This window comes from Cavia porcellus, unplaced genomic scaffold (assembly GCF_034190915.1).
Source record: "Cavia porcellus strain 051 isolate PalLab524CR breed Dunkin Hartley unplaced genomic scaffold, mCavPor4.1 scaffold_10, whole genome shotgun sequence".
Lineage (NCBI taxonomy): Eukaryota > Metazoa > Chordata > Mammalia > Rodentia > Caviidae > Cavia > Cavia porcellus.
This window is the reverse complement of record NW_026947493.1, coordinates 38234365-38257205: the sequence shown is the minus strand read 5'-3', so window position 1 is coordinate 38257205 and position 22841 is coordinate 38234365. Positions and strand designations below refer to the sequence as shown.

Genomic DNA, 22841 nt, shown 5'->3' with positions numbered 1-22841 from the left:
GCAAACCAACCCATAAATGCACAGGGATGTTTGCTTTGCAGCAAAGGTCAGGTTCTGGGCCCTCTGTTCACCTCTGGGTGGTTCTTTGGGAAAAGGCTTGGGAGTGGAAAGGCTAGAAACCCAAGGCGCCTTGTTGTGAGAAGAGCAATATTTACACGAGTGTGGAAACAGGCGTGCCCTGTCCTCTCCCCCAACTAGCTGGGAGCCTCCTGCAAGGCCAGCTCCTTATCCCCAGCTGCGTCCAGTGCAGCCTGAAAACTGAGCTCCAGAGAAAGTGTGCAATGTGCCAAGAGGAAGCAGGAGAGCCCAGCAGCCAGCTGAGTCAGCAGCAGAGTCACACAGTGCCTGGCTGGCTTAGCAGGCTCCGCATCACCATGGGGCTTGGAACCAGGATTGCCATGTGCTCATGAGCTAGAAGGAACCGCCTAAGCCCTCAGTGGTTGGTGGCTTGCCAAGTCCAAATGCCCACACTGCTGCCAGGAAACCATTCCTGACAGGGACCTGGTTTAAAATACCTAACAAAGCAGCTGAAGGTATAGTGGGTACCACTCAATAAGCAGCTACTTAGGGAGGTGGAAAAGCTCCAGGGTTAAGGGCTTTGGCTCTAAGGTCATAGCCCCATCCCTCACTGTAAAAGGTCATCACCCAAGGTCCATCAGTGGGCAAGCTGCTGGCCCAGAGTGCTGTGGGAACCAGTCCAGATGGCCTGGGGATCCTGGCAGCACAGGTGCCACCTTGGGCTGGTTTCACTGAGGCCACTATTTGGCTGGAGTCCCCTCTTCTGGGCAGGGCCCCTGGGTTGCCCAGGACAATGGCTCCTCTGAACTGATACTGGGTAACCAGCATCATCCTTTCACTGGCAGGGAGAGGGGAGGTCACCTGCTTCTCTTCCTCTTCATAGCACGGGTGAGGATAGGGGAGGTCGAGTCGAGTCAAGGATACATAACCAGGATGGATGGGCACTTTCCTAAGAGGGCCCCAAGTAACATCAAATGCAAACTGTTCTGAGTCCAAACAGAGGACCTCCTTTGAGGAGATGCATGAAAGGACAAAGGTCAGGGTATCCTGTGTCAGCTGTAACCTGTATAAATGGCAACACACTGGACACCAGTTGATGCCCTTCTCCAGCTGACTGTGTAAACAGCTTTTGGTTCATGGCAGGAATACCCACTGCAGCCACTAAGAGGGGACAGAGCTCTGTGTTTTGACACATCTTTAAGATAGCAAGTGAAGAGCTGGGCATGGGGTGCACATACTTTTAATCCCAGCTTCATAGGAGGGTGAGACAGGACAATTGCAAGTTCAAGGCTAGCCTGGGCAGCTAAGGAGACCTTGTGTCAAAATAAAAACTAAAAAAGGACTGAGGATGTAAGGTAGGTGTGACTCTGGGCAGGGGTTGAGAGCATGCCTAGTACATGTGAAGCCCTGGGTTTAATCCCCACAAACGAAAAGAAAGAAAAATGTCAAATGAGCAATGAGATTACTTCTGTAAAACAAATGCAGAACTGTGTCCCCTCCTGTCCGGCACAGTAGCCAGCTAACCAGAGCTGTCCAGAATAACGGCTGCCCTGACCTGCCAGCAGTGTTTACTTCTGGGCCTGGCTGGAGAAGCAGGAGCAAGGCAGTGAAACGACTTTCACTTTGTCTCTTCTTCCCTGCCTGTGTTTTCACAGTCAGATGTGTTCCATCTGGGGCAAAGATTGGAAATGAAAATAGGTTGTAATGGGTCCAAAAACCTTTAGAAATCTTGGACCATCGCCATTTTTTCTTTTCTTCTGTGAGATCAGAGAATAAAAGATAGATCTTCCATTGTTTCAATGCATTTCTGGGAGCCCAGGGAACCACTAAAGGAACCCATGGCCTGGAGTTCACAGCAGGCCCTGAGACAAAAGATGAATCCCACACAAGTAAAGAAATCGTCAGAATGGGCTATGTTCCCCAGCTATCAGCATTCTGTCACTAGGATCGAGGAATTTAGCAAAGGAAGATGTGTGGACCACAAAGAGCAACGAAGTGTGATAACACAGCTACTGAGCTCTCACTCTGGATTTATCATGGGTCAAACCACATCTCCCAAAACACTTGTGAACAGCAGAGCTTGTGCTACTCCAGTCTCCCTGCAGAAAGCTGCAAAAGTCTTGAGGATTTCCCTTGGCTGGGCCCTAGCAGTTGGCTAAGTGGATGACAGGAAGCACAGGAAGGTGTTACCTGTGGTGCCTCCTTCAAGCCCTGCACCATAGGCAGACACCAGGGCAGGATTCCCTGCTTGTCCGGGCTCCCCAACACGCACTTTGAAGGGGCTTCCAACCACATGGCTCCCGTTGAACTTGACGTCGATGGTGTGGATGCCATTCTCGTGGGGGATGAAACGAACGGCATACTTATCTAGGAGCAAAGGTACAAGGTGAGATGGCACAAGCGGGCATGCTGGAGCCAGGTGAGGATAAAGGACTGCAGGCCATTATTAATCACTCAAAGGCCTGGCACCTGGCAAAACAGATTTCAAACCACAGGACAACTTGTGTGTCCCTGGTTGGTCTCTTGGGAAATGGCACCAAGTCTCAAATTCTGCTTCACACTCCTGCCTCTACCCCAAAACACTTCTTTTAGGTCATGGTATTTTTACGTAGCCACTGGAAGGGGGGAAAAATGGTTCCAACTGGCAATTAGTCCTCCTTAACAAGCTCAGAGCCACTAAATGTCCAACAGGTTTTTCCCTATGTGCTTGGAATATAGGCACCTGAACCATGCCATCTGCAGTGCACATGGCCACCGTATTCTGGGATACAAAGCACCAGCTCGCCTCCTCCCCCCTTTCTCAGCCCCTGCCTGGCTTTCTATATCTTGCATCTCCTTCAGCACTGGTGCCACCCACAGCTCCTGCCAAACCCTCTCCACAGAGATGAATGTCTGTGGGTTCACAGGGCTGCCCGTCTCATGCCCTTCAGCATGCAATCTTCCCTGGGAGTCCCCCGCTAGGAACCCTCCTCTCGTAAGCCAATGTGCATCAAAGCAGCACATTCTACCCCTGGGCCCAAATGTGGCCCCTCACTGAATGGGGAAAATCTTTACCCAATCCTACCCACTTAAAATATAACATTTTCTTAACCACGAGAAATGACTTGGGAATTGGCACATGCCCCAGTTCATTGAGATGGGAGAGGAAGCTGGCTGGATACTTCTAGTACCTCTCTGGATACTTCTGGTACCTCTCAGACTTAGGAAAAAGAATCCTAAGAAGAGAATGTCCTTTGATTGGTATGCTGCAAAGATGAAGAGTCTAGTGTTACTGCAGCATCTCGCCACCAGGAAGTAGGCCAGCTTCAGAATGAGGCCCACAAAACAGTACAGGCCTCTGAAGCCTGGAGAACATGCATGAATGAGTGAATCAGTAACCACTGAAATTCACCTTAGATCCTGAACTTTCTTGTTACATCAATTATTGGGCCTCTTTATTGTGTGAGCTGGCTTGAGTTGGGGATTTATAATTGGCATCCTCTTAAGACACCTCTGGGACTTCAAGTACTGCCTAAGGGTCTGGATGCTAAACTTCACTGGCATCTGAGCCAATACTACAGTGAGCCAATTTGCCACAGCTAATAAACATTACCATTTAAGTATCTGGGGGATACTTTGGAAGTCCCCAATTAGTCAACTCTTTAATGCCCTGATCAACCCTTGCCTACTCTCTACCTGGCAGATCTAATTCTGCTAACTATATTATCATGCCCGCCCTACTCAATTCACTCAGCTACATGTCTCAACACCACCCCCTCTTTGTAGGCCAACGGGTCACCCTGTGCTATGGTTCTCTGGCTTCAGGTTCTTCCCTTCCATTTCCAGTGCTGTGGGTTAATCCTGCTTTCTTAAATAGACCACTCTCAGAGTATCAGCCCACCACTCTCTTTTAAATGTTGTAACACCTTCTTGCTGATGCAGCCACACTTTAACCAAGACCATCAGGAAACTGCCACCACCCCTCCCCAATTTGTTCCTTCTGAGCCTTGCTACCACTCCTTTTGCCTATCAGAAGAAAGAAGCATGAATATTAACCCAGGTCCTAGATTTAAACCTTCACTGGACACACAGCCAACTACATAGCAAATGCCCAACATCAAACAGAACTGTAATCAAATCGTACATTAAATGATACCTCCTCTGAGAAGCTCTCCTGACCTTGCTGAGGCAGGCGAGAGTTCTCTCCTGTTCTGACATCTTCACTATCGGCTCCTGATTCTCCTATGGGTGACAGCCAGGGTGCTGCATGTTTTGGGCCCCATTCTTAGGAGCTCTGAGCAGTTCTTTGAGGACAGGAATCATGCATTTTTCAGCCTCATCTTCCTACCGAGCCTCTGACACTTAATGTTAACAGGCAAAATGATTACTTCAAAGTTGACTGATAATTACAGAATTCTATATACCAAGACAGCAGGAGAGAAAACCTTAGAGGCTCGAGACCTAGAAACTCAGTCTCTTTTTTTCAAATTCACAGACGATCACCTTGCCCTCAAAGTAAATTGAGATCATAGTGTGGTTACTCTCATCATGAGGTCAACAATACCATAAAAATCTGTTATGATTTTGTTAAAATATAAGAGAAAAATTGTGATGAATATCATGTGAAACTGAAAAATTAACAAAAATGAAGCAGAATTTGTTTTAAAAGCAAAAAAGAGACGGTGCATCATATATCAAAGGATCATTTCTAAATCCCTGGTAAATGTTTGTATTCTAATTTACAAACAATGCCTGGCAACAGCAGAGAGAACATGAAGGCCTATCAGCCTTGAGGCAACTGCCAAGCCTCTCCAGAGATACCCTTCTGCAAAACTCTCTGCAGGAAGTGTGTGTGGGGAGGGGGTGTCCCCCACTCTGGACCCCCCACTTACCTGGTTCCAGCTCAGACACATGGCATTCCTCCACGGCTCCTGAGGGGCTATGGACCTTTGCATCAATCTTGCCTTTTGCACCATTCAACCTTATAGCAAAGGATGCTGGCTGGTTAACTTTTAATCCCGATTCCTGAGAATTTAATATATTAGACAGGTTATGGCCCCTAGCACTCATGCTCAGTGGCACATGCCAACATGACCCATACTCAGGGCGATGGCATGCCAATAGGCCTAGAATATTTTTCCACATATCTGATGACAAAAGAATTGCTGGATCATGTTCCACATTTCTAGAATAAAATATAGGAAAGCAGAGACATACATCTGCATGGTCTTGTCCCCAAATCATCTTGATTCAGATTGGCAGAGATAGTTCGTGGGGTTGGAGACTAGAGACATGGCAGGCAACAGGACTGCAGTTTTAAGTATGCCAACAAGAACTGCACAAGCCATAAACCTAGTATCTTTTCCATGCCAAAAAATAAGGACCCCTTTAAGGAAGAGTTTGGCTATAGACAACACCATGCACACACTAGCATGAACAAAGTTCAAGCAATGCTTGTTTTCATCTCAAGTGAGGGAATGGAGAGAACTTTAAAAAATTGTAAAAAAAAAAAAAAAAAAAGCCAGACAAGTTCAAGGTAAGCAGCCACTCTATGATGGCTAAGCATCAGCCAGATCTGGTTCACTACCATTTCCTAGTAACATAACTAAGATCCTACACTTCTTTCAATCTCAGTTTCCTCATCTATAAAATAGACACAATTACTGAATCTATCCCAAAAAGCTGCTGTGAGGCGCAAAAAAAGTTCTGCATGTCACACACTCAGCCAAGGGCCTGGATGATACATAGAAAGGTTCTGAAATGTCGGCTTATTATTCAACTATTAATATGCTTTCAGAAGTTGTCCTCCTCTCCAAAAAGCAACACGAAGAAGAGTAGCATTGGCTCTGCCTTGGGTCACTTTCGTTACCTAAGCTTTGTCTTAGGAACTGTGCCTTCCTGGAGAAGTGGATTAAGAATTTAGATGCTAGGGAACACAGACAGCATCAACACTTCACAGGTCAATGGTATGAGGCTACAGGTGACTGACCGGCCAGTCCTCAGATATAGCCTTGAAAGCAGCATAGCTCACACTTCATCTGCAAGTGAGTCACCTGGGGGCCTGTTCAAATGCTGATTCTGATCCAGGCAGTCTGGGCCTTACATTTTAAGTAAATTTCCAGATAATGTTAATGGTGCTGGTCCAAGGACTGCATGTTAGCAGCAAGGCCCAAACAGATTTGTCTGTCTGTCTGTGTATTGAAAAGTAAAAATGAAAAATTCAGCTCCTCAATTACTCTAGCCACAATTAAATGTGCAGTAACCGCATGAGGCCAGTGACTAGTGTATTGCACAGTAAAGATGGAGGACATCCCACTGTTGCAGAATGTTCTACATGACTATGCTAAATAGAAGTTATAGCCTGGAGAGGAAGGACATCACACAAAACTAGGTCTCTTTGATCACCAGGACTCCAATTTTCATCAACATCTCGAGACAAAACACTACATGCCTCTCTTGCCTAATCAGCACCAGATGCTGCTGTGTTGCCTCCACCAAGGCTCTGATAAATAATGCACATATCCTCTAGCATCAAATGACCCAGGGAGAACAGGGGACAACACAGACATACGGGCTCTTCTTGCTGTAGCAGCTGATTCAAAAAAGCTTGATGTACTTGCAACTTGTTGAAATATTTATAATCAGAGTATGATGTGTGGACTCCACAGAAAAGTTTTCTGGAGAATTGTGCTTCAAACAAGCTCCTTTTGGATAGAATCATTTACTTTACCTGAAATCCACTTGCTGCTAAATCCTCAAGAGGGAGATAAACACCTTAGAAGATCCAAAAGTAATTGAGATGCGTGAAGGCAGCTCTTTGCCCTTAACAAAATGCTGGGTTTATCTCCCTCCGTAGGTTTTAGTTAAGTCAGTCACAAAAAGGAATTTCTGTTAAGAAGCTTTTAAATGAAACACAAGAAAAACATCGACACCGCAGTGACCAGTTGGTACCCTTGGGACTTTCCAGACAAGGCCTCTTCAATGTGCAGATTGTGACTCTGGTTTGAGTTCTGAACTAGGTCCCTACCTGAAGGACTACTAATTTGGGATCAGTAGTAATATCCTCATTTTTCCCAGGATAAGTTTAGAAATCTCAGGTACAAACTAGGTTTATGGAACTAAAAGCAATGATGTCACCAATTTGGTTTCTCAATTTTTGGGTTCTAATCTAAGATTATTTGAAGAAGTAGGGGCAGCTGAAGGCTACTTAAGAAGCCCTCCTCCCCAGAAATCACATTTTAATATTCTGGCATTATATCACAACTTGCCACTCTGGATTCAGGCACTGCATTGGTTTTCAGTATCCTGAGCCAAAGACACACAAGCATCCTCAGTAGCTCTCTGGCTGAAGGTGCAGGGGTAGACCTGAATTAAGCCACCTGTTTAAGACAGGAAATGCTGTATCTCCTGGTATCCAATAGACTGGACTATGCAACTCACTGTAGGATGGCAGGGAGACATCTGTAGCAAGTGGACAAGGCCTAGAGCCACAGAGCCCTTACACTGCCATCTTATACCAGCTGTGCCATGGCTGCATAAGCTTCTTGTACCATCTCTAAAATGGGACCAAGAGAAACTACTCACCAAGCTGTTGCAAGGATTTACTGAGCTAACACTGGTAAACCTCTTAGCATAGTTCCTTGTTCATGAACTGTAAATAAATCACCCTAAAAATAATAAACTGCAATTGACTATCTTGAAGAAAAAGAAGCTAACAACAGCCTACTAGACAACACTGGACTTTTTGTAACATGTTGTTTTGTTTCCAAAGCCCTCTTAATCTTTTAACCAATTATTAACAGGCTTTCTTTGTTTCTTTTAAATAAATATTTAAAAGGTACATTTGTGCCTAACCAAGTGAGAGATATTGCTCACTGAGTCTGATTTTGCTGGCCCCATTGTTTTTAGCAGGAGATGGAGTGTCTGCCCCTGCCACTGAGATGCCTGCCCATGCCTGGCAACACCTATGGACAAACATGCACAGGGCCTGGGCATTCTGGGGGGGATTGAAGAGGCCTCAGGAGTCCAGGGGGTCCCACTGGTCAGTCTGTGGCCAAGGAGATGGATGCTTCCTTGCGTCTCACCTGAAGGCTCATAACAGTGAGGCGGCGGGCATCGTCGGAGGGTGCAATGATAGGCACCAAGTAGGGGCTCTCGGGGATGTGCTCATCGTTGAACTTGATGGACACCTCGTAGTTACCTGTTGGGAGAGGAAGCCCCATCATTTCAGAGATTCTGGGAAAGTCCTTCCAGAGTGGCCTTGTTTGTTATGGCTAAAATGTCCTCAGAGAGAGGACAGCCTGTCTTAATGGCCCCAGGAGACTGGCTGAAAGAGTCAATATGGTTTTCTTAGCCAAAGTTGGTGATTCTTAACCTGGGTCTACAGAGTTTCACAGCGTTTATGTATAGAATCCAGGAGATCTACAGACTTGAACAGGAAAAAAGAAAAACACTGCAACTGTATCTTCACTAACCTCTAACTGACATCTAGCATTTCCTTTCAGAAAAGTTCACAAGAAATCACAGCAGAAGGAAAGTACCTGTGACTTTTATCACCCACAAAAAAAAAAATCACAGGTGAGGGCTGGATATAGCTCAGCGGCATAGGCCCGCCTGGCAAGCATAAAGTCAAGAGTTCAATTCCTAACATCAAAATAAACCCCCCCCCAAAAAAATTGCAGGTTATCTTTATAGCATTTGGATCGTGGGGAGTGTTGTGTGTGTGTGTGTGTGTGTGTGTGTGTGTGTGTGTGTGTGTGTGTGTTTACCAAGGATCGAACTCACAATCTCGTGCTAGCCAGGCAAGCATTTTAAATTTTACAGCTGTCTTGACATAACCATTTACACCTAGCTCTACTTTGAAATTAAGGTCATTAATACTCTTTCCCAATATCTTATAATTTGATATATTAATGAAGACATGTATTCATGGCTATGATGTGTATTTGATAAGAACTAGTGACTATACTTTAACACAAGCTCAATAACTCCATGGTAATATAATTGATTTCCTCTATCATTTGATCCATCTTGTACATTTCAAAACTATTTTGTGTATTTCAAAACTTTATCTTGAAAATGATTCCCATAAGCTTAACCGGATGCCAAAGGGACTCCAGGCACACAAAAGATGAAGATCCCCTGCTCTATCCAGCATGTGCAGGCACTGGGTTGGGCAGAGCATGCCAGTCAGTTAATGAAGCAGTTAAAAGAAAGCAAGAAGCAGAGCAGAGAGGCCAACAGCGAAATGAAAAGGATACCAAGAACAACAATTCCCACCCCTGTGATACCTAGCTGTTTTACTCAAGCTAGGTTGTTGGGTTTCTCTTCCTGGCAACCTAACCATCTCTGAACAAGGAAAATATCCTTAGTTGATCCTTGAGTACATACCAGGCTCTTGAGCAATATAAGACACACCGCATGACCCATTTTTATGGTCATCAAATGTAATCTCGGCCTTACTGGGGCCCTCAACAGCAATGGAGAGGCCCCCAGCGCCTGCTTCCCTGGTCCAGATGCTGAACTCGGCTGAGAGCAAAGAAACACCCAGTTAGTGACCAAGCCATCACTGCAGTTTCCTAAAGCACCCACCCATGATTCCTGAATTCATGGGAAATTTTGTATCCTTTGAATACACTCAGACCAAGCCAGGAAAGCTTGAGATTGCTCACTATTTTTCCCACAGATTGTCCCATAGCAGCTGGCAGGAAAAGGGACCCTTGCAGGGACCCAGCAGAGGGTGCAGCACAGCAACGTGCTCCACAGAACATCAGCCATTAGAATACTCTGGAAACAGTCAGCTCTCTGTTCCCTTCTTAGAGACTCTAATGCACACTAAGTTACAGCCCCTGAGAAGTCCCATAAGTTTGTTTAGTTTTGGATACAGGAGTGATACAAAACCACCAAGCCACACAGAAGCCTCGAGCAAGGATGTCCCACCACCACCCAGCAGAAGTCTTCTCCATGGGGCAAGGGTACAGATGCCCACATGGCCAGGCTCCACTTTACTCTCCTCCAGGGATGACCTGCCTGTAACACTCACCTGGCACTCCAGCTTCTCCTCTCTCCAGACCAGGGCCTCCTGCCCGGACCTTGTGGGCACCCCCTTCACCAAGCGGCCCCACAGTGAACTGGAAGGGGCTGCCAGTTACATGTTGCCCGCGGTACTTGACGCTGACTGTGTGAACACCCATCTCCTGGGGCACAAACCGGACACAATGCGAGTTCTTCCCCATGGGCACAATCTCCGCCTCAGTCACGCGGCCGGAGGGGCTGGTGACATGGGCTGACATGTCACTGCTGTTAATTTCTGAAAGGCAGTGGAAGGTTGGAAGAAAGAGGAGGGTTAGGGTAAGGGCTGAGGCAGAGCGGGACATGCACAGCAAGCAGCGGAGGGTGCAGGTGCAGCCTGGTGGACATGAGGTGCTCAGGCACCCTTCTCTCAGGTGGGGGGGGAGGGGGTCTACCCTCCTGTGGCCAGCATGAAGGGCCAGGGCCCTGAATGCAATCCAGAGCAGACAACATTCTGGGGGCACTGACACTTCTTGTCCAACTGAGAACTTTTACAACCTGCCTGGAGCCAAGTTCCTTCTCCATTGCATCCTCAAACCACAGCCCAAGCTAGCAATGACAGCCTGTGAATAAAACCCACTGCAACTTAGGTGTTCCCAGGACAAAGGTGATGTGGCTGTCACACTTAGATGTACTCTTTCTCCTAAGTAGGTAGAGTAGAAAACACAAGGACCTCATCCCTTATTATCAAGAAGCTTTGGCATTTCTAATAATGGGACAAATAGTATCTAGACAGATGGTAGAGGCAGGGATCCATGTACGAACAAAGTTTTTCAGCAAACCAGAGACCATCCTGTCAGGAAAGTGATACCTCAGGGCCACCAGTAGCAGGTGCAGACCAGGTGTGCCCACACTGACGTGGAGGAGCCAGAGGGCAGCAGGTGGGCCACTGGGCACTGCCATCACCTACATCCCATAAGAAATCACACCCTCATGCCTACAAGATCTTGGTGGAACAGATCAGACTCTAAGCCCTGAGGACAGAGAAAGGAAGTTAAGAAGAGGCTGCGCTATGTTACGGACTGAACATGCTCCTCTGAAACTCATGCTGGTCATTATTCCCTGCAATGTGGCAGTTCTAAGAGTGGGGCCTTTGGAAGGTGATCAGGATCAGATGATGGCATGAGGAAGGGATTAGAGTTCTCAGCACTTATTAGAGTCCCAGGAAAAGCAGGCCATTTACAAACTGCAACAGTTCCACTAACACCTGACCGTGCTAGCCCAACCCGGCCTTCCAGCCTCCACAATGGGAGGAAAAAATGAATGCCGGTCAGTCACTGCTACTCAGTTTATGTTACTTTGTCATGGCTGTCCAAACTGACAAGATACCCCAGGTCGCTGGTCCTACAGATACCTGAAACCTGATAGGCTACCCCTACCTTCAAACAGAGTCAAAAGGTCACATGCGAATCGAGGAGGAAAGCATCCGCCCCAGAGTCATCAGCTACCAAGTAACTAAAAAGAATACTAAGAGCCAGAAGAGACAAAGGACAAGTGTCCACATGGCACAAAGCCACTTGCTAATTCCACAAGAAACAACAAGCAAGGAGAACAGAACAGATAACTTGCAAAAGGTCAGATGTGGAGCACATATAAACAGACCCAGACACTAGTAATGTGAGAAATGAATAGTAACTGGGGTTACCCTTACCCACATTTTTTCCATTGGACTGGTCGAAGTGGGAATGAAAGGCGGTACCCAGGGTTATGGGCATGTGGAGAAAGGGGCACCAAGAGGTTTCTGGGGGTAGTCAGCCAAAGCACATCTACCTCTGAAATGCACTACCAGCAATCTCTCCTCTTTCCCTCCATTCCAGGCACAGGGACTTTTCAAACTCACAATCAACACAGCTCTTTTAAAGTGATCTTGTCTCAACCCTGTAGTAACAAGACTCTTACCATGTTCACATGTGACCCATTCACGTATGATTATGTCTGCATGTTAAGAACCACTGACCAACTACAGTTGAAAAGGCAAAGCCAACAGATGCACAACACACTAGCAAAGACGGGTGGTGCCATGTAGAAAAGCTGCCCCTCCTTGGGAGACCACTCACACTTCACTGGGCATGGTTTACCATTTTTCTCCACACAATTTATGCAATCCCCACAGCATGTATCAGCTTGCGAGCAGAGGAGCTACAGAACTCTCAGTGACACAGTAAATTCTCCATAGAAAAAACAGGACCACATTTCATACAGACGATGTGGCCCAGCTACTGTTCAGTGGCCCCATAAGGAATCAATGTGGCCTACCAGTTCTGGTAGTTTGGGCCCTACAGGGATCGATGTGGCCTACCAGTTTTGCAGTATGGGCCTTGTCTTAATTTGAGGCATGAAAGAGACAGGTGAAAATGTTAGAAGGCTGCCACCTCTTACCACCAGATATTGGTATCAATGGGACCAGGTCTCTCATTATTCTGTTTGATAAATAGTAAATCTAAAAATATAGCTATGCTTTTCCTATGTTACAAAACAAAGTAATTTTCATTTAGAAGATGAAAAAGTTTCAGGTAAATAGATTTATTTTCCTTAAATAGGTCTCTGTGAAAATAAGCATAAAAAAATCATAAAATGAAAGGAGGTCACTGGAGCCAACTTGGATAGAACATTCTGGGTCATGCCTGGACTTGGTTCCCAAGCTGCCCCCTGCCCCCTTCAACACCCTACACTTACCTGGAATTTTTAGGTTCAGGTCACAGATACTCCCAACAGTCGCTACGGAGGGGGCCCGGCTAGTTCGAGTAATGCTCTCCTTGACTCTTCCCTCCCCACTGATCTTCACAGTAAATGGGCTCCCTGCAAGACCAAGAAGGTGCCTGTGAGCAGCCCAGAGGCCAAGTTATAGGACTTATGGCAAACCTAAGCATCAGAGTGGGAAGGCAGAGAAAAGCACATACCAGGCACGTGCTCATCAGCAAACTTGGTAGAGACGATGTAAACCCCAGGCACGGTAGGGAAGTAGGAGACCTTGCAGGTGCCGTCCTCCAGGTCCTCTGTCTGGATGTCTACCTTACTGGGGCCTTCCACTGCCAAGGATATGCCACCATAACCTACAACACAGCAGCCCGGGCTGAAGGGACACCAACTCTGGGAAGGAGGGCTTGACGGATGCCCCTTGAAATTCAGACTGTTTCCAGAAAGTTTAAAAAAAAGAAAAAGAAAAGGAAGAATAGCCTATCTGGGAGCCTCAAGCACAAGAGAGGTTTAAAGGCTCTGAAACGTTCTATACCTCCTAAACATGGCTTTGACCAAAGAACTTTTTCCTCGAGGACATTTGCCAACATCCCACAAAGCCCATGTTCGATGTGACCAAGGCTTCCAGGAACAGCCTGCACTGCTGCAAGGCTTTATTCTCCACCATGGCCCTAATTCGAATTTTTAAACAGTTCCCAGTTGCCACAACTAGGCCAACCAATCAACAGCCATCGGCCCTGAAGTTGGGGCTTTGTCCAGAATTCTGGGCTCAAATTCCAAGACTATTTGGGGCTATAATCCCTGTAAGTCTCAATTTCTTCATCTATAAAACAAATACTGACACTCCCAGGGTTTAAATGATAATGTAGGTAGAAGGACATGCCCCTTTCGAAGGATGGTCAGAGAGAAGAAAGCGTTGGTAGGATGAAAAAAATGAAACAATCTGAGCAAAAAGATACCAGTTCCTCTAAAATCTGGGCATTTCCTCTGGAACCACCCCACATACCTGCATCCCTTGTGTCCACGATGAAGTCAGACATCTCAAAAGTCCGGCCCTCTGATAGACCTCGACCATAGACTCTGGCTCGACGTGCATCCCCGATCTCAGACTGGACCACCATAATGGATACAGGGCTATTGGCCACATGGTTGCCATTCTTTTTAATGCTGACAAGGTGCTCGCCCACCTCCCGGGGAATGAAGGAGATACCTGTACAGAAACAAAGTTGGGGTTTGTAAGGAGACAAAAAAGGAACTGGAGGAAGGGAAGTAGAGGAGAAGAGAGAGGAAATGGGGGAGGAGGGGTGGCATACTCTCAAACTCTGACTCCCTGACTTTCTTACATGCCAGGCTGCCAATGTCGAAATGTAGAAACATACTTGAATTTCTATCACGCATGAGACATGGTGGGTTTAGAACATCACATATCCCATGGAGCCATCAGTTTCCCAGCAAAGGCCCTCAGGAGCCTGTCTCCAACTCATATCTCTCCAGGCCCCAAGCAGAAAGCAGCTGAGCTCACCAACATGGTTATTGGGCAGCCTCTTCAAGAGACAGGGCTCATCACGGCCAGATGGGGCCTTAATGCTGGCTGTCAGGGTGCTGAGGTCAGTCTCACTGATGTCCAGCAGGAAGTCAGCAGCCGAGCCCAACTTCACCTGGGAGCAGCGCCTGCTGTCATCTGGAAAACGAGCCCCAGTATGGTTGTGTTAAATGTGGTCAGCCTGGTTCTCCAGAGCCCTCACCCCACACGTCATTCAAAGATGAGCAGGCAAGAACCAATAATCCACAGTAAGTGACAAAATACGCTGCAGACAGTGGACAGTCCTGACCAGCAAAGGGAGACTGAAACTTATGCTTGGCTCAAGGAAGACTAGGAGCTGGCAGGATCTGAGATGTGAAATTTCATGGGCTGCTTTGTAAAAGAGTCCTTTGATGCAAAAAAGCACCTCCTACCTGCCCCATACTCTTGGATATTTCCAGGTACAGTTTTTGGTATTGCTGGATGCTTCAGACAGATCTGAGCACCCAAGGAACTGGAACTTCACCTTGTAGTACATCTTCCTTATAACCCTCTGATAGCAGGACCCAAACCCAGCAGACAGAACACAAGTTAGGGAAATGAGTCTTGGCATGGGATACCTGAAACTGCATCCCAGAATACTCATTTGTGAACTTAGCTAGGCTGCTACATACTTCACCAAACCTTGTTTTCCTCTCAGTAAAATGATCAGTAGAAAACCTGTCTAGCAGTGATGCTGATGGGCTCCTTGTGAGCTTGGGCACTCCAGCATTAAGAATTATTTGAACACCTCTATCTGAATGTATGCTGGTACAAAATAAACACCCTTGTTTTTCCCCAGGTTATCACATAAAGGACCCTCAAAGAGTCCCCATAAACATCTAAACTAAAACAGATGCAAAGCTTGCCACCTGTGATCTGATGCAATGAGTGGCTGTCGGGGCAGCTATGCCCCTTGTGAGGAAGCTGCCAGAAAGCCAGACAACTCTACCTGTGATCTTGGCTGTGAAGGGGCTGCCAGGGATGTGTTTGTCATTGTACTTGACTAGAATGCTATAGTCGCCTGGCAAGGTAGGCAAGTAGGTCACTGTGCATGTTCCGTCTTTGTTGTCGATGCAGCTGATTTCTGCCTTCGAGGGCCCCTCGATAGCCAAGTCAAGGCCACCTGAGGGGGAAAGCAGTGAGAGGGCAGTTAGGTAAGGACTAAGACACCAGGGCAGCCCTGATGCTAGGGACAACACAGTGACACATTCCACATGAGTCTCAACATGACAAAGCTGGCTACAAAGCAAAAAGCCACCTGGGAAGCCACCCTATCACCTGAATTAATCCCTCAAGTAGCCCCAACTCTTCAGGAGACACAAAACAAGGAAGAGACGGAGCCCTCCAGTGTAATCATGCCTACAGGGCAGGACAGGGCCAGACACAGGCCATCACTGTCAGTCAGGCTGGGCACCTCACATGGAGAGGCTTAGGACTCTCCATGAACACCATGGACTTGGCCATAGCTTCACCATGCCAGAGCCACTAAGTGTTCACGGGAGGTCTGTGGACAACCATCCTCCATCAAAGCACATTTAAATTCCAGGTGCTTTACATAAAATATTTCATAGCACAGATTTGATTTCAACCAGAATACAAGATTTCAAACATTTCTGTTTTGGGTAGGAGAAATAGCAGCTCTATAGAAGAGAGATTTATGTGAGAGAAAAACAAGCAAATATCACCACTCAGCAGTTTCTTTTTGTTCTCCCCCCCCCCAATTTGAGATGTGCCTCATTATGTTACCCAAGATACTCTCTTTTTTTTTTTTTTTTTGGTCTTTTTCATTTTTATCGGTACCAGGGATCAAACTCACGACTGCCTGCTTGCAAGGCAGGCGCTTATGCCGCTGAGCTAAATCCCCAGCCCCTTACCCAAGATACTCTTAAACTCTGGACTCATGTGACCTCTCTCCTCAGCCTCTCAAGCACCAGAACTATAGGTATGTGCTGTGACTCTTAGTAATAATCTCATCTGCCCTGGAACCATCCACTTGTCTCTCTGAACAGAAAGCCAGCCAGAGTGCATGATTATGGAAATCACACAGTACCTTCTCCAGCATCCTCGGTGACAATGGTGAAGGTGGCGGTCTTGTTGGCCACGCCATATACTAGACCTGGACCATAGGCAGAAACACTCCCACTGTTGGGGTAATTCACGTAGAACTGGAGAGGGCTCTCTGTTGGCCAAGGACACAGACAAAACGGGAGCTCGTTAAGAGGTGAATGGATATCTTGGATGATGGGCATCTGAACATGCACCTGTTAGTAGGTAGGTCTGGCAGCTGCTGAGGAGAGGCACCCAACAAAAGAGAAGCTGCTGTGCCTCCCCTCCCCTTTCCCGGGCTAGACCACAGTATGATTCTATTGTGGGTTATATACAAACCTGTGAGAAAAACAGTCACTGAGGCTGCTCTAGCTCAGACTAGAGGCCTAAAGCAGGAGAATCCAACCAATTTGACGACTAAGGAAAAGGCAGGGATCATGCAGACAAATGATCCTCCACTAGAGAGAAGGTAATTGCAAAGATCTGCTTTTTCAGAAGGTTTTTTAGTCTGGCTATTTCAAACGTAAGGCCTTCTGGGCTAAGGAGTACACCTCCAGGATTTGCTCCACACAGGTCTTTCCTGTCCACACCCATACCCAACCTTATGCAAGCACTTTCATTCTCATGGAGGTCACATGCCAATCAGAAGATCCCAGCATCCATCAAAAGGGGGCTAACCTCCTCATGGGCCATTAAAAAGAATGAGGGAGATCTGTATGTTTCAGACATACAGATCTCGAGACATCATCCATAATGTGTTCTAGTGACAAGAGAAAAAGCAAGTTGCTGTATAATATTAACATCATTATGCCATTCCTTTAAAAGCAAACAGGACACAACCACACTATTTGTGGATACATAGAGAAATACATGCAAATACGCCCATACACACCAGCAGTAAAAGTGGGAACAATGGAGGAAAAATATTTTTCATTCTTTATATCAGCACATTTAGAATATTTAAAGCCGGGCATACAGTTTTGCTTAAAAGAAAGATTACATAAATGAATACAAATATAAATCTCAGAAAATATTTAAAATCCTTTCGCAAAGGGCTAATGTTTCTCATTATTTAAATTGTTGTTAGAAACTGATTTTAAAAAGGCCAAAAAACAAACAGAAAAACTGACCATGCATACAAGCATTCAGTTCACAGAAATAGAAATATGAATGGCACTTAAACAAATGGAAAGTTGCTCAATCTCATTCACAAGAGAAATGCAAACAAAGCAACACCAAGGACTGTTTTTGTCAACAGTTTAACTGGCAACAGTCCAAACATCTATCAGCTCCCTCTGCTGGCCCTGAAAGTGTCGATGCCCCTGTCACTGATGGGTGTGCAGAGTATGCCGCAGGGTGGACAGCGGGCACAATCTATCAAAACCACAGCTGCCTGTACCTGTGTCCTCGCACCTCTGCTCTGAGAACCAAACCCCAAAGGTACATCCTGGCAAGGGGAAGATGGTGGTTGTGACAAGCTATTTGCTACAGTGGGATTAGAACAACAAAAGGTGGGCAGAACCAAAATGCCCTCTGTAGGGAACTGTTGGAATATGCAGTGGAGTGTCTGAATGAGGGGAGGCTGTGAAGATGCTCTATGCAGACCTGCACAGTGCTCCTGGACATACTGTCAGATGAAAAGAGCAAGAGTAGACCAACTGCAGACTGCACTGGGTGTGAAATTAAAAGCTACAGTCCCATTTGTATGCAGCCTCAAAAATACTCTCATATATGGGAAGGAAACCTTTCTCATCACTTTTGTTTTAAACCATGTGTTACCTACTGAAAATATTAAACAAAAATATTTAAACAATTATAAAACAACAAACAGTATAACCACCAGTGCGGTTGCCAGCTGATGGCCATGAAACCTGAGCCAGTTTTCCTTGTCAAGGCCTGACTTCTCATTATCTCTTCTGCTCTGATGCTGCCCCAAGACTTATAGCATACAGGGTTCCCCAAGCCAGGCTGGAAAGTCCCTCACTACGCCCTGCAATTCTTTCCCCACTTGACCTTTGGTCACACTCCACACAGTAACAAAAACAAACAACTGCAGACCAGAGGGCCTGCACTATGATCCAGGACAATGAGCTGCATAATCTTCGGGAAACCGGTTGATGTGCTGGAGTTCCAGGCCATCTGGTTTCACAGGGACACCAACACTGCTTGTCCAAGCCTGCCCTGCACAGCAGCTGACTACCAGGACCTGGAGCATGCAATCCTGCTGGCCCTACAAGCCACACTACTGAGCTCTACTTACCAGGGATGTGGCTTCCCATGTATTTGATGTGCATCTCATGCAACCCAACCTCAGTGGGTGTATATCTGACAGTGACCGTGCCGTCCTTGTTGTCTACAATCTCGGGTGTGGCCGTCTTCCCAGACGGCATGTGGATTTCTCCTGTGGGGCACAGGGACATGTGCTGTAAGTCCACCCACCACTTTCCCCAAGAAGCTGAGCACAACATAACACACAGATGTCATCAGATCCAGTTCGTACTGCCTGAATCATCCAAGTCCCTCAGTGTTTGGAACTGGAGACCTATTTGCCTTTTTTTCGGTTCCCTCTGACTTCCACAGATTTTCTACAATTGGCAAATTAGAGGCTCAAACAGGTCTTGAGAAGACCACAAGCCCAGCAGCATAAGCATCACAACCAGTCAAAAGAGGAAGCACTGAATAGACTGAAAAGAAAAAGTAACCCTTGTTCAATTCATCTCAATGCTGAGTTCATACTATATGTGGAAAAATAGGCACCTCTAGGGGAAAAGAAACATAATAGTGGAAAGTCACCTAAACCAAGCTGTCCTGAACTTAGACAAAATCATAGGATTTCTCAAGAATGAAATACAACCTATGAACAAACCACCTCTTCAAAAAAACACGTTCTACAACTTCAGAGGCTTCTAGATCATTTGCTAGAGCCCAAACCAGGAGCACTGAGTGAGGAGTACAGCCACCTCCCCAGGGCCCATTGGCATGCCAGTGCAAGAGAGGAGGATGAAAGCTGGGCATGGTGGTGCACATCTGTAATCCCAGCACTTGCGAGCCTGGGGTAAGAGAATCGTTGCAAGTTCGAGACAAGCCTGAGCTACAAAGCGAGCTCAAGGCCAGACTGAACTGCACAGTGAGACCCTGTCACAGAAAGAGAGAAAGAAAGGAAGAGGAGGCACTTTCACAGGTCTTGAGAAGACCACAGGCTTACCTGTGATTTCCCCTTTCCTGACCGCAAATGGAATGACCAAATTGAAAGGCTTAAAGCCCAATCCATTCATGTCACTCACTGGGACATAGGCCTCTTCAGTCACCTAAAAACAGGAAGCAGTGGTCACTGGGTGAACCAGACAATAATGTGGGCTGGTGAAGCTACAGGAGCAGAGTTGCTGGGAATTCTGCAAGCCAAAGAAGCCAGGATTTATAGATAGGTCACTTGTGAGGTACTGGCTTTGTCTAACTGGCCCCAGACCTACAGCAGAACCTAAAAGACTGGAAAAGTCCCACTGACCAATTATTAGAAATCATTTGGCAATCTGCTTGTAAAATTCCCAGCAGCACCCATGGGAAAGTGGAAAAGAGAGACAGCAATGTCTAAGTCCCAAAAGGCTCCACCTAAAAAGGTTTAGTTGCTTGTGGCCTGGAAAAGAAGGTGCATTTTAAGTGGCAGAGAGCAGCAGCAGGTGGCCTTGACCCTGAACAGAAAACAAATGTGCAAATGGCAGCTGAGTCAGCAGCTGACCTGCACATAGCTGTCCACCTTGCTCTGTAGCTGCGAAGACAAACTACAATAAGCATGGACGCACGCATGACGGCTGGCGATTCATGGAGCATGATGGTGATGCAAAGGGGGGGTCTTACAGAAAAAGCGGGATCATTGTGAAGGGCAGATCAGTGGGAACACACCAATGACCAGGTCACCCAGAGGACTTAAGCAACCCCAGAAGCAGGTGGTAGCTTATCTGAAATGAAGGTAAACACAGAAACATGAGCACAAGGAGGAGGGGAAAAAAAAGTGTACCCAGGGCCTGAATCCAGGGAGACATGCATTTACCGGAGCCTCCTCCATGGCAGTGACTTCCCCATCCGTGGCCTGGTTGGTGGCAAATGGAGATTAGTTGGGAATCACATTGGAGGAATATTGTGATTCAACAGATTCTACAACCTGATGCTAGCTCATCCACATTGCAGTGCCTCGTAGAGCCCTAGCTCTCAGGGGCAGGCAGATTCATCCTACACTTCTGCAGAGCAAGCTGGCCTCCTCTCTCCAAATGTCAAGTGCACGTGTCCTTTGGAGCCTCAATCTTTCTTCCTGCAAGCAGGTGATGCAGGCAAGAAACTCCATGGGTAAGTGATGTGTTCAAGTAGTTTTCCTGGAGTTATCAGCAGTCATGACAGATAGAAACAACCTAATATCCACCTTGGGCAAATAAATCATGGTATGACTGTCCCGGGGACACTGAGCCACTGTTCCAAAAAATGGTAAAGTCTGAGACTTAACATGGAAGGATATCCATCCACGACACAGTGAGGAAAGAAGCAAAAACAACAGGCACATTATGATCTCGTGAATGAAACTTAGGTGTGGGTGGTATAAGCGGGGAAAATCTGACACCACTCAATCTCTGCAGCAAGGAGGCAAAAATCAGGATTTTTTAAACTTTATAAATGTTTTCAGGGGTTAATGGTTTATTAAATTTTCTAAAAATTCATTTTTTAAAAATCTTAAACATGATGCTATTAACCCAAAGATTCAATAAGGAGAGGACCTCTCACCATTCATCTCTGCCACAACAAAGACCAAGAAGCTGAGGGCTTCTGCTACAGCTGCCTGCATGCTCAAGTGAACTCCTTCTCTGTGCAGCAGTATCAGCAGAAAGGGCTGTGCTTACCAGGAGGCGGCGTGAACTGCTGCCTTGGGAACAGCCCTGACCTTGCCTTCTAGGGCTGCTTAGACTGGGGCTAATGCAGGGCCACAATAGCCAGGAGGAAAGACTTACAAGGCGTGGCTACGGCCTATCTAAGACTTTCCAGTTGACAAGCAGGTAAGCTGCTTGTCTCTATGTGCTGTGAGTGTGATGCACTTGACTGTGCCTTGAGATATTTGCTATCAATAGTGTCAGGTGTTCAAAGATTTTTGGTCTCAAATCTATAAAGGGACACAGGGAAGGAAGAAATTCATCCAACGGAAATGAGTAAAAGAAAGCCACTCCAATCTAGCGCAAAGCCTTTCTGTCTTTTATCTTCAGCAGTGGTTAGAGAGTTTGGAAGCCTGCCCTTCAAGCCCCTGACCCTCCTGCTCCAATGATCTCCAATACTTTGACGCTACCTTTCTCATTCAGACCTTTATGGCACTTGAGTTCTAAAACCCAGCCTATTGGATCACAGGGCATGACCTTGTCCAGAGGTGGTCTGCCCAATTCTAATCAACAAAACAAAGTCACTATTGGACATAAACGGACTCTTAAAACTACAACTAAGCTGGACATGGTGGCACATGCTAGTAATCTCAGCCCCAGGAAGCTGAGGCAGGAGGATCACTGCAAATTTGAGGCCAGCCCAGAATATTTAACAAAACCCTGTCTCAGAAAAACAAGACAGGGACTGGAGATATAGCTCAGCAGGGCAGTGCTTGCCTGGCAAGTACAAGGTCCCAAGTTCGATTCATGGTAGCCACAAAAAAAAAAAGAAAGAAAAGAAAAGAAAAACCAAAACAAACCTCAATAAACCACAACCGTGACTTTCTCTGTAAAGAAGGACATAAAACTCTCTAGCTGCATTGCTTTCTCCCCATAGGAGAAAAACAGTCCCAAATGGAAAACATCCAAAGTTGACAAGTGTTTACATACTTGAGATATAAATGAGCCGCATCCAGTCCTCTGCCATGATACTTACTGATAAACTAACATTTAGGGAGAAAGGCAAAAAAGCTATAGTAGATTGCAGGTTATTTGGAAGAAAGTCCTTGAAGAGCTTCTGTTTGGAATGGAAGGAACCTTTTATCCTTTTCTACCACAGCACATGAAGAAATAATTAAAAGGTGCTTTGTCAGCGGTGTGGTTATCAGGAGCCTAGGAGCCCATGGTGTAGCATGTCTGCCCCTGCACCGCCACAGGCACGGGAAGAGAGCTGGCAGCCACTTGCCAAGGGGGCTTGTTGAGAGTCCTAATGTGCGGTGACATGTGTCTGACATGACAAGAGGTACTTCTCCTAAGGTCCTACTTCCCGCCTGGTGTAAGATGAACCCTTAATAATCAGAGGAAGATCTAAAAATCATCCAGCACTGAAAATTTAAGCTAAGCACAGTGGTATCTCACTATAACCCCAGCATTCTGGGAGACCAAGACAGGAAGATCACAAGTTGAAGCCCAGGCTGGACAACATAGGAACTTACCGAGGCCTTATGTCAAAATAAAAAGTAAACAGAGCTGGCAATGTAGCTCAGTGTTATACCCTCATTTACTCTCCGGCT

At 46.4% G+C, this 22841-nt stretch overlaps 1 protein-coding gene across 6 annotated transcripts in view; it reads right to left on the bottom strand.

Moving 5' to 3' along the window:
• Flnb (filamin B) overlaps positions 1 to 22841 on the bottom strand; it is a 148140-nt gene that overhangs the window by 6066 nt on the left and 119233 nt on the right. For 2 of the 6 annotated variants that reach the window (XM_063257340.1, XM_003480081.5), the window contains 14 exons: positions 20391 to 20462; positions 19581 to 19683; positions 18636 to 18776; positions 16380 to 16508; positions 15279 to 15452; positions 14288 to 14446; positions 13772 to 13975; positions 12969 to 13121; positions 12745 to 12867; positions 10040 to 10306; positions 9388 to 9525; positions 8082 to 8197; positions 4890 to 5022; positions 2209 to 2385 (listed from right to left, as the gene is read on the bottom strand). In XM_063257340.1, coding sequence (XP_063113410.1) covers positions 2209 to 2385; positions 4890 to 5022; positions 8082 to 8197; positions 9388 to 9525; positions 10040 to 10306; positions 12745 to 12867; positions 12969 to 13121; positions 13772 to 13975; positions 14288 to 14446; positions 15279 to 15452; positions 16380 to 16508; positions 18636 to 18776; positions 19581 to 19683; positions 20391 to 20462 — 2089 coding nt within the window. The remainder of the gene's footprint in view (positions 1 to 2208; positions 2386 to 4889; positions 5023 to 8081; positions 8198 to 9387; positions 9526 to 10039; positions 10307 to 12744; positions 12868 to 12968; positions 13122 to 13771; positions 13976 to 14287; positions 14447 to 15278; positions 15453 to 16379; positions 16509 to 18635; positions 18777 to 19580; positions 19684 to 20390; positions 20463 to 22841) is intronic. The other 4 variants (XM_003480082.5, XM_013143874.3, XM_003480083.5 and 1 more) reach the window with 4 other exon arrangements.